We start from the raw sequence: 15,304 nt of genomic DNA on the forward strand, positions 1-15,304 counted from the left end.
CTCCCAAAACAACTGCCTGGCACGCTCTGTGAGCAAGCAGAGTGTGCAAAGTGTGTCTGGACCTGTGCCCTTCCCCATCATCACTCCTGGGATGCAAGGGCTTGATGGAGATGCTCTGCCTGGGGCTGAAAAAGTTTACCTCCAGCTCCTGTCCCAAACAGCGACAAACTACTGTCCTTTTCCCAGTGGAGAAGAGCATCCAATTCTGATCTTCACCTGCAGTTCTCCAGGCAAGCCAAGGGAAGTTTGGCCTCTGCAGCAGCTTCAGGGTGGGAGTGAGGATTTGGCTAAACGACCTGTAAGCTTTGCTCTGGCATCAACTCCTGCTGTCCACTCCTACCACACTTCTACAAGCAGAAATCCTGAGTGTATCCCACTGAAAAGCTGTTGGAGACACTCACAGGAAACCTCTGCAGCAGTGCTGAGCTCCTCTTGTGACAGTCACTGCTCACCCACGCTTGGCTGCTCTCCTCCTTGATGCCTTAGAAGTACTCAAGAGAGATGGCACCTCACAGGTCTGGCTTTATGTTTTCAGGGAGAAAGAATGATGCTATTTTCCTACCAGCTCTTGTACTATACCATATCCAAGGCAGTCGTTTTTGTCCTGCTTCTGCACGGTATTTGGGCATCTGCTGAGCCACAAAGTCCTGCCCAAGCACCCTGTTGAGTCGAAGCCTGTTCTTGCAGCCTTAATCTCTTGCTGCACAGCAGTTACCAGTACCAGTGTCTGTCGTCACGTCCGCTCTAGTTACGCTGTTTAATTTGACGAGGGCTTGACCCCTTGCTCTTTGGTGTCTGTAGGAATTTCTCCATTGGATCTGAGCAGCCTTTTGGCTGGCCCCATGCCCATTCACCCATTCTTCCTGGAGAAGTGCTGGGGCAGGATGGCTGTGCCCCATTCTGGACCACCAGGGAAGAGCATTTGATGCCACAGCACTGTTGGATGTGGATGAGCTGCTGCCAGCCCTCGTGTGCTGGGGCTGGGAGCTGTACCCTCCTCCTGAGCCGACCACATCCCACCCAACAGAGGTGTTTAAGGAGAAGGTGACCAAGCCACAGGTCTTGGGGGTTTGCCAGTGGTCAAGGGCTGGTTTACAGGAGCCCTGCTCCCTGTCCCAGGTGGCAGCTCCTGGGAGATGTGCGGGTTCTGGGAACTCATGTGTTGTCTCTTGTAGCAGCGCTGGGCTCTTCAGTGGGCACGAGCAAAGGTTGAGAAGGCAAAATGTCCAGGTGTGTCCATGGCCTCTGGGCACTGCTGGCCAGGGGGCTGTGAAGAGATGCAAGTGCTTATTTTGCTGTAACCCCAACTGCTGCCTTTCCCTGAGGGAGGTTCTCACATCCCTGAGCTGTCAGGAGGACACGGCAGAGCGGCACCATCCCCCTCCCACCTCTGGTGAGAGGCACAAAGCCCCTCTGTGCCTGCCTGCCCTCCACCCTGAGGCACCAAATGCATGGTACAGATGGAGCATAAATACCTCAAACCTTCCAGGCTGACTCTGTAAGATCTCAGCCCCTCCACAAATTCACTCCACGTGGTCACAACCCCTCGGTCCGAGGCCCAGCACTCCAGCATCCTCCACACGGCAGCGAAATCACACCCCAGCAACATGGGATGTTGTAAATTCAGCTTGTAAATGACCTTCACTTTGTTTTGTTTGGTCTTTCTGATGTATATCTTGCTTTTTTTTTTTTTTTTTTGCAGGTGGTATTTTCTGGTGTAACAATTCTCTGCAGTTCTGGTATGAAGTTGGTGTATTTGTTAAAAGCAGTTTGTTCTATCCATCTTCTTTTTTTCTTTTTTTTTCTTTTTTTTTTTGTGGTTTCCAGAAGCCCATTGGTGCATTGTACAATGGGGTCTTGTAGTGTGTCATGAGAAAGAAAAAATATGCAGATATGTTATGGAGTGATTTTTATTTTCAAATGACTGTGTTGTTGACAACTATACATATAATACATATATATAATCAAGATACTGAGAAAAAAACCTCTAAATTTACCAAAATCTGTATATTTTAATAAATGCATAAAGCTTTATTGTGTGCCTTTACATTCAAAAATCAAAGAGGAACTAAGGGATTTGTAAAGAAAGCCAGAGACAAATGTGTCTTAGAATTAGTTTCCATAGTAATGTAAATCTCTTAAATTAAACACTAAACAAAAAAATAGTAATAAAAACAATTCCCATGTAAATTTTTTTAAACCAATCAGTACCTGAAGTTCTGATATTTTTTCAGTGCTAAATTGAAGCTAGAGATTAACAAAAATCTTGCTTTAAGTGATTCAAAAATTCCATTTTAGAAAATCCATTTCAGTGGGCTGACTTTGTTATTTACTTGCAGTGTTGTGAAAGAAAATGGTTATCTGTTTACACAATAAAAAATAAAAAAAAAAAAAGGAGGAAAAAGCCTAAAGCTAATGACCACAGGTTGACTATTGCAGTGCAGACTGGGGTGCACCAGTGGCATCTGGGGTGTCACAGCACTGTCCCCTCCCTGCATGGGCAGTGGGGCTGCCTGTCCCCTTTGGGGTGCTCAGGGCCACCAGTGTGCCCCCCAAGGGCTCCTTCCTGCTGCCCCTGTTGTTTGGGGAGTGGGGAGCCTGCCAAGTGCTCTCCCCATCATGGGGATGGGATGGAGAACTCCAGCTGGTGCTGGGGGAGCTGGGGAGAGCTCTGCTGGGCATCAGGGACCATCACCTCCACACTGGTGAGCACCATGGCTCACAGCCACCCCTCCACACTTGGGGTTAGGAATGGTGTGGAGCAGTTTTCTGATTCAAGAGAAATATATCTGATCCTATTTTGAGGCTTTGGGTCAGCAAATGAGCACTAAAAGCCTTCATGAGCCAACAGTGCCATGGCCAATCCAGTCCAAGAGAGCCCCACAGGGGAGCAGGGTGTTTGGAGGGGTACAAAGCAGGTGTTTCAGCTTTGATCCTTTAAAAACTAGAAAAGTTTAATGTTCTTTATGCTTCCTCAGAACACTTCCCCTCTGTGGTGCCAGCACTAATATCCCATCACATTCTTGGCCCCATCTCCTCGCACCCCATGGTTGCAGATGTACATTTTTCCCTGCAGCTGCTGCAGGGTTGCTTTGCTTTGTTTGGTTTTTAATTCTTTTCCCTGAAATAAAACTTCTTCCTTCCTCTGAGCAGCACTCCCAGGTCCTTTTAAGAGTTGGATGCTGGTAACCTGTGGCTATGGGCAGAGCACACAGAGCCCCAGCACCATCCCCTGCCAAGGGTCCCCAGCGTGAGGATCACGGAATGGGCGAGGTTGGAAAGGACAAGGTGCATCCTAAGGGTGTGGGCAGGGGGAAAAAAATAAAAAAACAAAACAAACAAAACAAACTAAGCTCTGCCTGGCAGGGCTCGTTCCCAATCTGGTCATGCACCAAAACCCTCCCACGGGCATCCGACACAGGCGTTCCTGTGCTTTCCCCTCCCGGTTTGCTGCAGGGCTGTTTGCAGGCAGCATTCCCTGGGATTTCTGCTCCGAGGTGTCCCACGCCGCAGTCGGTGCCGGGTTAAAGGCTGAACCCGCGGGCACAATCCACAATTAGCCCGGGCAGCCTGCACAAGCTGGCACGTCTGTGCCCCCCTCCGCCCGGGGCACCCGCACATCAATGGCAGCACTGACAGCGGCCCCCGGCTGTACAAGAACCGCCTGTGCCCTGCCCCTGATGTCATGGGCACAAGTGTCCTGCCACCGCCCTGGGGACACTGCACAGCGATGCTCTGCTCACACAACAGAGCCGCCTTCAAGGCTGCTCGCTGCGAAGGGCGGATGCTGGGGGTGCTGCCCATCCCTGGGCCAGGCAGCAAAGGGAGCTGGGGGAGCACAGCCAGCCTGCCCCGGGTCCTTTTAAATGCTCCGGCTTCCCGGAGGGGAGAGGTGGGAGCTGCAGCATCCTTGCTGCGTCACTCGGTTTGGTTTCTCCAGCTGAAGCACACCAAGGACAGTGCAGAATGCACGAGGCTTGACCAACAGCCTTGTTTTCCCGTTATTCATCACCCCAAAAAACTTGGTTGTTCAGACCCTTCTCCTGCCTCTCCACTGGGGCTCTCCTCTTGCCCATGTCTGAGCAGCAGTTATTCCTCTTTTCCTTCTCTTGGCTTACACAAATTGTTTGGACTGAGTTAACATCTCTGGGAATAGATCGAATTTTGTATCAGTGTGATTAAATTGCTACAGCCTCTGGTAAGGACAGAGTTAGATCTTGATCTTACACAGTTTTAATCAGAGCTATGACCCCAGATCAGACTCCTGCTTTAGCTGAGAGCACGAAGTCTCAACTTCACAGTGCTCAGGGTCATTGCCACCCCTCCAGGGACTTTCTAATTCTTCCCAATATAAAGAAATCCACAAGTGGCTACTACTGGTACAAACTGCTACTGGAAGCATTGAAAGAACCAAAAGATAAGATAATGGACAGTTCCATGCAGGAAGATTACTCATATTTTAAATATCCTCCATTTAATGCCACAGCAGAGCAGAATTGTTCATCCTGAATAGTTATATTAAAAAAAAAAAATCTTCAAAATCATTGCCAAATCCCTGTCATGGAAAAACTGGCTATGGAAACACACAGGAAGGAAGGGAAAAAAAAAGAAGTCAGGGTTTGCAGGTACTCTGTTATTTATTGTACAGTATTTCACTGAAAGTACAAAGGCATCATCAGTACTCACCAGAATTGTATTGTAACAGGTACATTACACTGCATGTTAAAATGTGCTGCTTTAACGAGGCAAGACAGAACACAAACTCAGATGAAGAAAGAAAGGAGTTTAAAAAAATGTAAAAATACATTTTTTAGTAACTGATCTGTACAAAAGAAAAAAAAAACCAAAAATAAACTAAACCAGAGGGCAGGGATTAGAGCCCCCAAAGTCATTTATAACTATTTAAAAAGGCACTGTTATCTACCATGTCATTAGGACCTTTGGGTTCGGTTTCCTTCATACTGATGACTGTGGGGGTGGGGGAAACACTGTTACTGAAATGATCAGACTCATACAAAAGTATTTACAGAGAAAGGCAGAAAAATCCCCTCCTCTTGTTCCAAAAGAGAAACATTTGCCCTGTGGGAGAGGACAGCCTTCCTCCCTATCCTCTCTCCCCAGCCCTGCCAGAGCCGTGACCTTGAGTGGGGGAAATCAAACAGCGAGGATGGGGGAGAAGCTGTCAGAGTCCTCCTAACAACGGGAAAGTGTCTCTCTCATTTCTGCTTTATTGCTTTAAACTCTCCTACAATCAGGGGAGCTAGAAGATAAACTAAAATCCCTAAAACCCACACCACAGCCCCAAACCATGCTGGCTGCAAGAAGATGGGGGAGGTGGTTGGGACAAAACGGTGAGGACCAAGAGGTAGGGCTGGCTTGGAGCTGTCTTTCTAGAGAAAGGAGGGGGAAGAGACTGGGAGAATAATGCTTCAAACTACCAGACGTTTGTGCTGCTTTTCTAAATCTCCCCCTGGGAGCCTGACAGCAGAAGCAAACCCAGGGCACACAAACCCACCAGCCAAAGCATCCGACGGCAGCCGTGGGGCGTCCCTGGGGCTCTACACGTGAGCGCTCTTGGCGTGGGTGGGCGAGCTGGACCCCGAGCCGTAGTAGAAGCGGTTCTCACCGAAGGTCTGCGCGTCCCCCGAGCAGCACACGATGACACAGCCACCAAAGAGGCAGAGGGCAGAGCCGATCCAGCCCGTGTACAGCGAGTAGCCAAAGCTCATGATGGTGGTCTCGCGGTGGGCGCACACCGGGAACCAGATGGTGGCCACGACGCCACACATGGCTGGGGACAGAGGGAAAGGACAGAGTTAGGGCTCTGAGCTGGAACACACGTGTCTGGGGACACAGAGGAAAGCCATCCCTCCTCCCTTCCTGTCCCATGGTGGCACCAGGGATGGGTCCAAGAGATCTCCAAGCAGGAGGCAACATGGGAGCCTCAGGGGTGAGAGATGGAGAGAGAACAGCATTCTCAAGCACTAACAAGAAGGAAAAACAGCTGCTGCCTGACACAATTTAATGTATTTATTAGAAAGGAAACAGATTTGTTCACTAGAAATATCTTGAAGAGGGAAAAATGAGAGTCATCCCTGAAACTGATGTTCTGGAGAACTGCAGAATTAGGAATAGATTAGATATGAAGCAAGACCATGAAAACTGTATGGGTCATTGAGAGGATAAAATCTGTGGACCTGTGTGAAGTGGTTTAAATCCCCATTTCCACCTGCACTCATGTTCTGTGTCTTCAGCCCATGTCACTCCTCATCATTGCAGTGGCTCTACTGAGTGGTCACATAAACATCACCAAAATATCCCAACACTCTAACGCAGAGTAGGGTTTATGAAATAGGAGCAGAAAATGAGCAGGGACAAAATAAGCAGCAGTTAGGCATTGCTGGGGTTTTTTCATGGAAAAGGAAATGTCTCTCAGCTCTGGAAAAAAGATTCTATTTCCTTGTGGAAAATTTCCATCAAGTAATGGGGACAAACGCAGCAAGGCTCTCCAGACATTTACTGAATTGAATAAAAATGGGACCTGAAGAGGCTGCAGAAGCAAAAATGGGATCCTACCTAGAGACTACAGTGAGTTGAAAAATGACTGTAAGCTTCCCATTTTACTTGGTATTCCATGGGGTTTTTTCCCACAAAAAGCCAGAAGGCAGCTGCAGTGGTGCTGTGGGGTGACATGTGAGGGAGACAGTCCCCACGGAGTCCCCACATGCACTGAGGGCAACAGGAGTTGATGGCGTTAATCACCTCCCAGGAGCAGGTCCTAAAACAATACTCCTTGATGGCCTGTACATCTGAGAAGAATTAATCTGTCAATATTTATTTGCCTCCAGGACAAGCTGTGCAGGACTCCATCCTTGTGGCTATCAGAGAATCAGAGCAAAACAATAACAGGACCGTGGCAGCGTTACAGATTTCCACCGACCGTGTTAAAAGGTATCTGGAGGCAGTGTCAGAAAGTTAAGGTTGCAAGAGGGAAAAAGAAAGGGGTGAGATTAAAAATAAAATTGTTTAGTTAAAGCAGAGAATAAACCGTAGCTCCTGGCCGGTACAGCAGAAAACCCATCCCCAAAGCTGCAGTTATTGTGAGAGAAAATATTTTCTTATGGGAAAGAGAAGAACATTTGAAGGATGCTTGTAAAGCCAGAAATAATTCTGGGCCTCCTCAAAGGAAGGGCCCTGCAGCTTTGGAAGGAATTTTGGAGACGGCAGGAAGGGGAGAAGAGCATTTCTCCTGCGTGTGGAGTGGTCCTGCAAGCAGCTCATGAACCTCCAACGCTTTAAAACAAAAATGTATCAGTTGGGAATCCACAGAGCATTCTGATGGGCTCTGGGAACAAAGCTGCTTTGTTGTCCAAAAAAACACAATCATCTTTTCTTTCTCTGTCAGCAGTAAATATCTATATATATTTGTCTATAGACTGTAAGAGCCTTATCTCTCCAGACCCTCCCCCACAAGACAGGACCGAAGAAAACACTTGCACTGGGGTGAGAAGAGCTCTCAGGGATGCTCACACAATGGCATCTCTTGTGCATGTGGCTCCACTACATGTAAAACCACCTTATTTTAATGCTGACAATACCAGAAAGCTGTGAAACACAAGCCAAGGGCTTTGCATGGGTTCACTTGACCTCTCTGTCCTCAGAGGCCACCAGCTGCCGTCAGTCACCAGTGACCCCATTGCTGAGCAAGAGGAATGCCCTGGAACAGGACTGGGTTTCATGGCTCTGCATAGATTAGGTTGGGCTGTAAATCTCAGAGGAGGTGGGAAAAGGACAGTCAGCAATTGCAATATCTCTCTGTGGGCTCTAATTTTGTTTTGGTTGTACCACAGGGAAAGGCTGGGGAAAAAAGGTATTCTGACAAGAAACCCAAAGTGATTGGAAAAGGAGTTTTAGGGCAAGTTTCAAGCTCTAAAATGGCTGCCTAAATGGAAAAGAAGTGCAGATAGAAGTTTTTATCCCTTCTCTTGTGCTAATGTCGAGACTCCCTTTGCCTCTCTCTAAACAAGAAATCTTCAGACAGAAGAGTTGCTGTAGCCCATACAGTCTAGCAGAAAAATAAAAGAAGGTCTGCAAAGAGAAGGAATATTTTCTGTTAGAGTAACCAATTTAGTTGGGAAAACTGGCCTGTTTTGGGGCACATGTGTGGAAATCCTGCCTGCTTTTTGCAGCTGGACTAGGCAATCTTGTAAAAGCCACTGTCTCTACCTAAAAAATCCTCTCAGCTTTCATGCATGGCCTTGCTCCATCAGATTGCTGTGAATCCACAGGGATACATCCCAGCTCCCAGGGTTTCCAAGTCTTTTTTATTTGTATTTGCAGTAGCTCAGTATGCTGAGCTGAAACACTTAATACTCAGCATTAGAGATGTCCTGGAGTCAGAAGGACGTGCATGGAGACAAGAAGCACAGAAGGTGCTTGGGGAGCTGGGGGAGAGGGAACAGGATTGTTCCAACTCAAGGGACAGTGAGTCCCTGCCAAATTCCTTAAGAGTAAGTTAAAGGTTTTCTGCAGAAGAAAGAATACTTTTCTTTCACATCTAAATTTAACTATTCTGAATTGCTGACTCAAAGTCACACGGATTTCTCTTTCAAAGCATTTAGTTCAAAAGAATAGATACCTTTTTTTTTTTTTCTGTGTTCAAGGCAATATTCTAATCATGATATCTATGGTTTTACAACTAAACCTCATTCAGTCTTTAGAAAAACTTATTAACACCCTTTATTTAGTAGACAATGGCTTATTTTTGTAGTAGCAATTCCCACTAACATACATTTAATCTATTTTCCAGTGTCTGAGTCCTTCTCCTCCATTGGGAAAATGCCCCCTTGGTTACCAGCAAGGGGTCCTCCAAATTAGTATCAACAACACAGGCTGGGCCAGGGTTTTTCCATCAACACAAAGTGTGAAATGTTTTCATACCAGCTCAGAGCAAACCTCTGCTGACGATTGTTTTCAGCCATAAATCAATTCTCTGGTCAGATAGGATCAAGCAGAGCCATAAACACATCAGCAGCAGAATAGCAGGGTGTGCACACAGGTTACACTCTGGCAGCCTGTGATTATCAGTGGACAGAAAAATCAATGGAATATCTGAGCCCATTGTTTTCCTGGCAACTTTTCAGCTTTACATATATATATGATTTTTTTTTTTTTTGGTTCTGTGTTGTTTCAATCCCTGTTTTCCCTTATAACAAATTTCAGTGACAAACTGCTATCCCTTCCCTGAGAAGCAAGTGAAGGTTGCCATGGGGCCAGCTCCCCTGTTTGCATCCCCACTCCCTATTTCTGCTGCATTAGGGAGTGTTTTGAGGGCCCATTTTCTTTTAACCAGAGCTCTGAGTGTTGCTCTTCCCTAAGAGGAAAAGTCTGGAGCCTGTGAGGTTGTGGAAACCATGAGTGAGAGTTCAGTGGCCGAGGGTGAATGTAAACAGTCCAGGGCATGTTATTTCCAGAATATAATGGATTTTAACTCAGTATTGTATCTTTCAGGGCCTGATCCATGCTTGTTAAATGCTCTGGAATGGTGACACCTCTTGCAACTAACAGATCATTAATCAGCGTGAATAATGTCAAAGTCCTAAACTCTCTACATTATTCTTCTTCCAAAGGCACTGTCTTGCCGATGAGGCTGGAAAAAAATGGGCTTTGTAAATGTAAATGTGGGTTGGTTTACTCTTTCTCTTTTTTTTAAAAAAAAGCAACCTAGGAGCAAAAGAAGCTTATTTATTCTTCATTTGTGATCTGACAAAAAGAGCATTATTGTAACTGTGACTAAAACATTGTGACCAGGCTGCTGATCCCAGCCCAGATCATTCAGGGCATCAGCGACGCCAGTAAATCATTCACCTGTAGGTGCTTCAGAGCTCACAGGGGGGAAAATCAATAAGATCTGGTCCAAATCTGACCCAAAGAGCATTTGTCTGCCAATGTCTCCATGATACAGATGTGAGAAATGTGATTTCTCACATTTCCTTTCCTCACAGGATCTACCTAGTTGGAAAACCGTGTTCTGAGGCAAAGGGGAACCTGGTTTATGGAGCATCACAACTTTCCATCCTCCCCTCACATCGGTTCTCCTCCCTGGTGTCCCACTGCAGTATGACTGGGATGGGAAAGTGGCACACCAGACACCAAACCCTGCATAAAGGATTTCACTTGTTCTAATACAGTATCCAGTGCTGTCACTGCGATTTGTCATATGTGAGCTGGTCCTGTCATTCTCTTGCCCTTTGGGATTTAGAGGGACAGTCCTCCTGCCTCCACTTCTGCAGCTATGCAAGCAGGGCTGACCTGCAGCATAATTCTCCTTGACTGGAACCAAAATCTTGTGGCTTTTGTGGCAAAGCACAGCTCTGCTGGGCCTCCCCATGCTGGGCAGGGCAAATCCATCAGAGCAGACCTTTCCAGCACTAATATTTCATCCACAGGCAGAAAACCTCCACTTTTTCTTTCACTTCTGCAAGCCCAAATACGTGACTCAAGGTTCCAGAGCTGGGATGAAGATCCCATTCCAACTGGGATGTTCATGATTGGGATGTCCTATAAAGCTGATGTTAGGACTTCCAGCTGTACTTTTAAATTCCACAGGCACCAATAGGTCCCCTTGGATTCAACCCCTCAGATCTGGGATGTATAGATATTTTTTTTTTAATATATATATTAAAAATATGTATATATATAGATATATATGAAATATGTGTATATATATTATATATATATATATATTTGGGATGTATATATTGTGCTAACTACAAGGTGATGGAGGAGGGATGGCTTGCATGGCTTGCATGGAAGGAGCATCCAGGGGACAGCCCTTCTGAGAGTGCAGCTATATTCAGTGCCCACTTGAAAAAAAAGAAGAAGAAGAAAGAAGACGGGCATGATGTCAGTGCTGGCTGCCAGCGAGCAGCAGAGCCACACAAAGAGGCCACTTTGCCTCTCCCCTCCTCCTCTGCCACAGTCGGGTGCAAACAAGGCCCCGCAGGCTGTTCCGAGATGACGAGGCCTCAAGAACCTGCAGGTGTTGCATGGGGGACAATGAGCTCCACAGTCTGTGCTGCTCAAAACAATCTCCTCCACAAGCACTGAGGACGGGAAGAAATTCCCAGGGGAGCTTGGAGGCCGAGGGCGAGGCTGGCAGAGGGGGCTGGGACGCACAGAGGCCATGCCAGCCCTGTCCCCGTGCCAGTGCCAGCCCTCTTCCCATGCCTGTGCCACCTCCACGCTCCTTCCCCTGTGGCTGCCCCGTTAAGTAAGGGCTTCCCTTCCCTCATGCCTCAGCTTACTTTCCCTGGATGTCCAGGGAAAATTTGGAGGCTCTGCCTTCCCTATAATTCGCTTGGAAGTTTAGACCCTTTCCCAAAAATGGCTTCCACAGCGAAGCAGCACAATCCACGCCCGTGTGTGACGGCCTGCCAAGAGAAGCCATGCCTGAGGACTCCCCAAGGCTCAGAGGATTCACAGCCCTCCCTCCAGCCCTGCTTCACCCCTGTGTCCTGCCCTTCTCCCACTCCTGTCCGTGCCTTTTGTCCTCTCTGGAGAGCTCCAGGGCCAGCCCAGCCTGCAGAGATGCTCCCAGCAGAACAGGCTCAAGCAGGGGACGGGCTCCAGCCCTGCAGGTTCCTTACCCAGGAGGATGATGAGGATCCCTCCCAGCTGGGAGCGCCGGTACTTGGCGGCCCCGGGCTCGTGGCCCATGCGGATGCAGGGCAGGACGGTTATCAGCAGGAAGATGGCAGGGAGGCCCAGCACGGAGGCGGCGATCATCAGCGCTCGACAGGCCTGGACGTACCCTGTGGGCAAGGCAAGGGATGGGGAATTTGTTATTGAAATTAAAGGAGACTTTGGACAAAAGCTGCTGTTTGATTAGAATCCAAGAGTTGCATGGAGTATTGGAACTAACATTAAATCTTCAGCAGACATAAGGCAGTGAGGCGGCAGTGCAGTGGGGAGTGTGTGAGCATGGGATGTGCAGGCTTACAGTTCTCCAACAAACAAACAGCACTGCTTGGAAAACACAATCTCTTCCCAGAGAGACACGGAGAAATCATGGGGCTGGAAAATACAGGAAGGGAAGGTTGCAGAAATTTTCTCTAGGAAGAAGTTTCCCTGTATGTTTTCATAGCAAGAGTTTGATTAAAGAGGAAGAATTTTAAATCTTTGAAATTAAATTATAGTAATTTAAAGCCTCAAAGACTCTCCCATCATTCAGAGGGTTGAACAGTTGAAGACCCAGTACTGACACTGCAGGTCCATGGGGTGCTGCCAGCAGCTGCCCAAAGGCAATGAGCACTGGTGACCTGGGAGGAGGAGGATGAGGATGAAGAGGGACACTCCTCACCCACAGCCACATTTCAGCACTGCACCCCAGGAGTGGCTGAGGGGTCTCAGAGGAGATCCACGGCTCAAACTGAGTGCTGGCACAACCCTTCCTCAGGGAGAAGACTGTACCTTGCAGAGCTGCTTGAACTGTCATGACCAAGTTACCCCTCTGGATCCCTATGGACATCACAGCATCCCCTGGCATTTCATCAGCTCCCATTCCTCTCCTGCCTGTGCACAAGGCAACAGGAAACAACAGGGACCGGGGGTTGTGGGGGTGCTGGGCAGGACCATGACATTTCTGCCACTCTGGGAGAGTGTATGTACCATAATATATGATTTATGATATATTATTTTAAATATATAATTTTAAAAATATTTTTATATTGTATGTATATATAAATTTTATAATATGTATTTCATGTGTAATGTCTATATACTATACAAAAATTTCATATAAGTAAAATATACCAGGTCATTACTAGCATGTAACAGGAAAAGCACAAATGTCAGATTTGCCCCAGTGTCCGGTGACCTCCCCCAGTTTTCAGGACAGTCTCACCACTGTGAGTGTGCTGGCTCTCTGTCCCCTCTTATTAACAGAAAGAAGCTGTCAGATGCAGACATGGAATTTCAAGATGCTTCAACCAACACTCGCAAAGAGGAGCCTCAAGCACATCCCACTGACACACAGGTACAACAGCAGGAATGAGGATTTTACTGTTTCTGGAAATGCAGACACCGTGTGTGTTGAATATTTCCTTGATTTTTTTCAAGAGGAAATGTAAAAAAAAAATTTTACCTGAGGAGCTCAGGGCATAAAAGGAGAACCCTAAACAAAGGAGATTGCTGTACCCAGTGTGGATTCTGTGCAATCAATCCCAAGTAAATGAGAATACAAACAATTCATTTTAAAGACTTGACTCAGACAATGAAAAACTCTAAATGTATTCCAGCTATTGGGCACACCAGGATAAATTTCCCTGTCATGCAAGCCGTGGGTATCAAACAGGCTACAAGCAGAAATATCTTGGTTTGTGATTTGCTTCTGCTTGAGGGAAGCTTTTCTCTCTGCTACTGCAATACCCATTCACTTATTTATTAAGTTGCATTCACTAATGTTTCTTTGGGGCAAAACCTTCCTCTGTCTTCTCTGCTGGATGAGATTTAACAACAGTAGCATTAAGGGAGGCAAACTTACTAAAATAAAAGTAAGCACACACAGAGAAAGGGAGAATGAGGGACTCAACATTGCTAAGTGCTGTGTGACACAGACCAAGCTCTGTAACAGAGAGAAATTCAGGAATTATCTTTTTAACCTCTTGTAAAATTATTTTCACAACAATTAAAACCAGTAAATAAGGAACCATGAAAGAAAATTACAAGGAATGGTCATTTCTGCCCTGCCAGCTTTGAGAGAGGCACTTTTGACATGGTAGAGGGGTTGCAATCTAAAATACAGCAGAACGAAGTGCTGCAGAGTGAACAGTGATTTAAACTGGCAACCTCACAAACCAGACTTACAGGGACCAGATCTCACAAACCAAACTTACAGGGACCAGACCTCACAAACCAAACTTACAGGGACCAGACCTCACAAGACTTTGGCAGGTTTAATTAGCTCAAACGATGTATTAATGCCGATTTAACACCTTGCTTAATTTTTGCTTTGCAGCAAACTAGATGAAATTTACTGTAACATTAAAAAAAATCAAGTTAAATGTAGTTAAATCAATTTGCTGTGTAAAAGTTCTGTCTTGCCTCAGAATCAGTGGGAAGTACAAGACCATCAAGAGTAATGATGATCTTCTGAAAGATTAAAAGCCATTGCAGCATTAATAATAGATGCTGAAAGATTCATTATGCTCCAAATCAGTTTAAGGAATCAAACCTTAACATTTGTAATAGTCCTCCATCCCCTTGAAATCTGCTTTATCTCTACTACACCTCAGCATGCTCTGTATGTTTTGCAGTGCAATCCAGAGACAAGATGTGAAAGGAGCAGTGAGATTTTACTACGAGCGATGATTAAATATTAACTGGATTTTAGTTAACCACAGAAAACTCGAGACCTGGGTACGATTAAAACCAGGTGTAAATCAATGAGAACCACGTTAAGAGCTATCATTCACCTTCTTTATTGCATTTAATGAACCGTCTTCTGTGAAGCTGGAGGAGCTTCAGCATCACTTCAACCTGTGCTGCTGTGGGAAGGGGAGGATGGCACACACTCACCTGGCAGTATGAGGATGTCCACGAGGGGCTTGCAGTGATAGAGACCTGTTGCCATGACACAGTCTGCCCACAGCCCCTTGGATCCCAGCTCATCCATCTTCCTGCAGGTGGTGATGGTGTAGCCGCAAGTCACCACCCAGTCGTTGGTGGCCGTGGCCACAACCACCCCGATCCACCCCACAAAACTGCAGACAAATCCAGCCAGGTGCAGGCAGGTGGCCACCATCGCTGTCCTTGGGTGGGGAGAGCCGGACAGGACAGGGGTCAGCCCGGTGGGATCCCGGCTGCAGGAGCAGCAGGGATGGGGTTTGGCAGGATGAGGTCCCTGGTCAGGCTGTGCTGCAAACACTGGGCTGTCTCTGCCCAGCTCCCTCCCTGGGAGGGGTCAGAGCTGCCTCCAGCCCCACAACATGGGAGGAGCAAGGGGGGAGCCCCAACTTCTGCCAGAGCATCCGGGGGGAGGGGGGTGTGGAGAGGAGAGGATGCACGGTCACACCCAGCAAGCCAGAGGGGTTATTCAAATCAGAGAGCCCGACTATTCGAAATTTAGCATAGAGGGAGAAATTAATGCAGTGTTTGCTAGCTGAACTGTAATAGTCACACTGGTAGCTCCTCATGGAATGATAAGGGGAGAAATGTGATGGGCAGAGCAACTCAAGAGGCAGAATTATCACCTCACCAAAGCCATCAGCACAGTAAAGGGACAAAATCAGTCTTGGGTCTTCCC

General features: G+C 47.0%; 1 protein-coding gene across 1 annotated transcript; it reads right to left on the bottom strand.

The window, feature by feature from the left end:
• Window positions 1-4,618: 4,618 nt before the first annotated feature.
• On the bottom strand, window positions 4,619-14,951 carry CLDN11 (claudin 11). Its single transcript, XM_033068253.2, has 3 exons — window positions 14,578-14,951; window positions 11,649-11,813; window positions 4,619-5,791 (listed from the first exon to the last, which is right to left on the bottom strand). The coding sequence occupies exons 1-3, from the start codon at window positions 14,801-14,803 to the stop codon at window positions 5,559-5,561; spliced, it is 624 nt and encodes a 207-aa protein (XP_032924144.1). The 5' UTR covers window positions 14,804-14,951; the 3' UTR covers window positions 4,619-5,558.
• Window positions 14,952-15,304: the final 353 nt, after the last annotated feature.

Source organism: Catharus ustulatus, chromosome 10, assembly GCF_009819885.2.
Source record: "Catharus ustulatus isolate bCatUst1 chromosome 10, bCatUst1.pri.v2, whole genome shotgun sequence".
Lineage (NCBI taxonomy): Eukaryota > Metazoa > Chordata > Aves > Passeriformes > Turdidae > Catharus > Catharus ustulatus.

What these genes read in the sequence shown, in the direction of transcription:
- CLDN11 (XM_033068253.2), bottom strand. Translation starts at nt 14,803, where the DNA reads ATGGTGGCCACCTGCCTGCACCTGGCTGGATTTGTCTGCAGTTTTGTG. An exon ending in GGACATCCTCATACTGCCAG is followed by an intron (nt 11,814 to 14,577) that starts GTGAGTGTGTGC and finishes CCTTGCCCACAG; the next exon opens with GGTACGTCCAGGCCTGTCGA. An exon ending in GATCCTCATCATCCTCCTGG is followed by an intron (nt 5,792 to 11,648) that starts GTAAGGAACCTG and finishes CTCTGTCCCCAG; the next exon opens with CCATGTGTGGCGTCGTGGCC.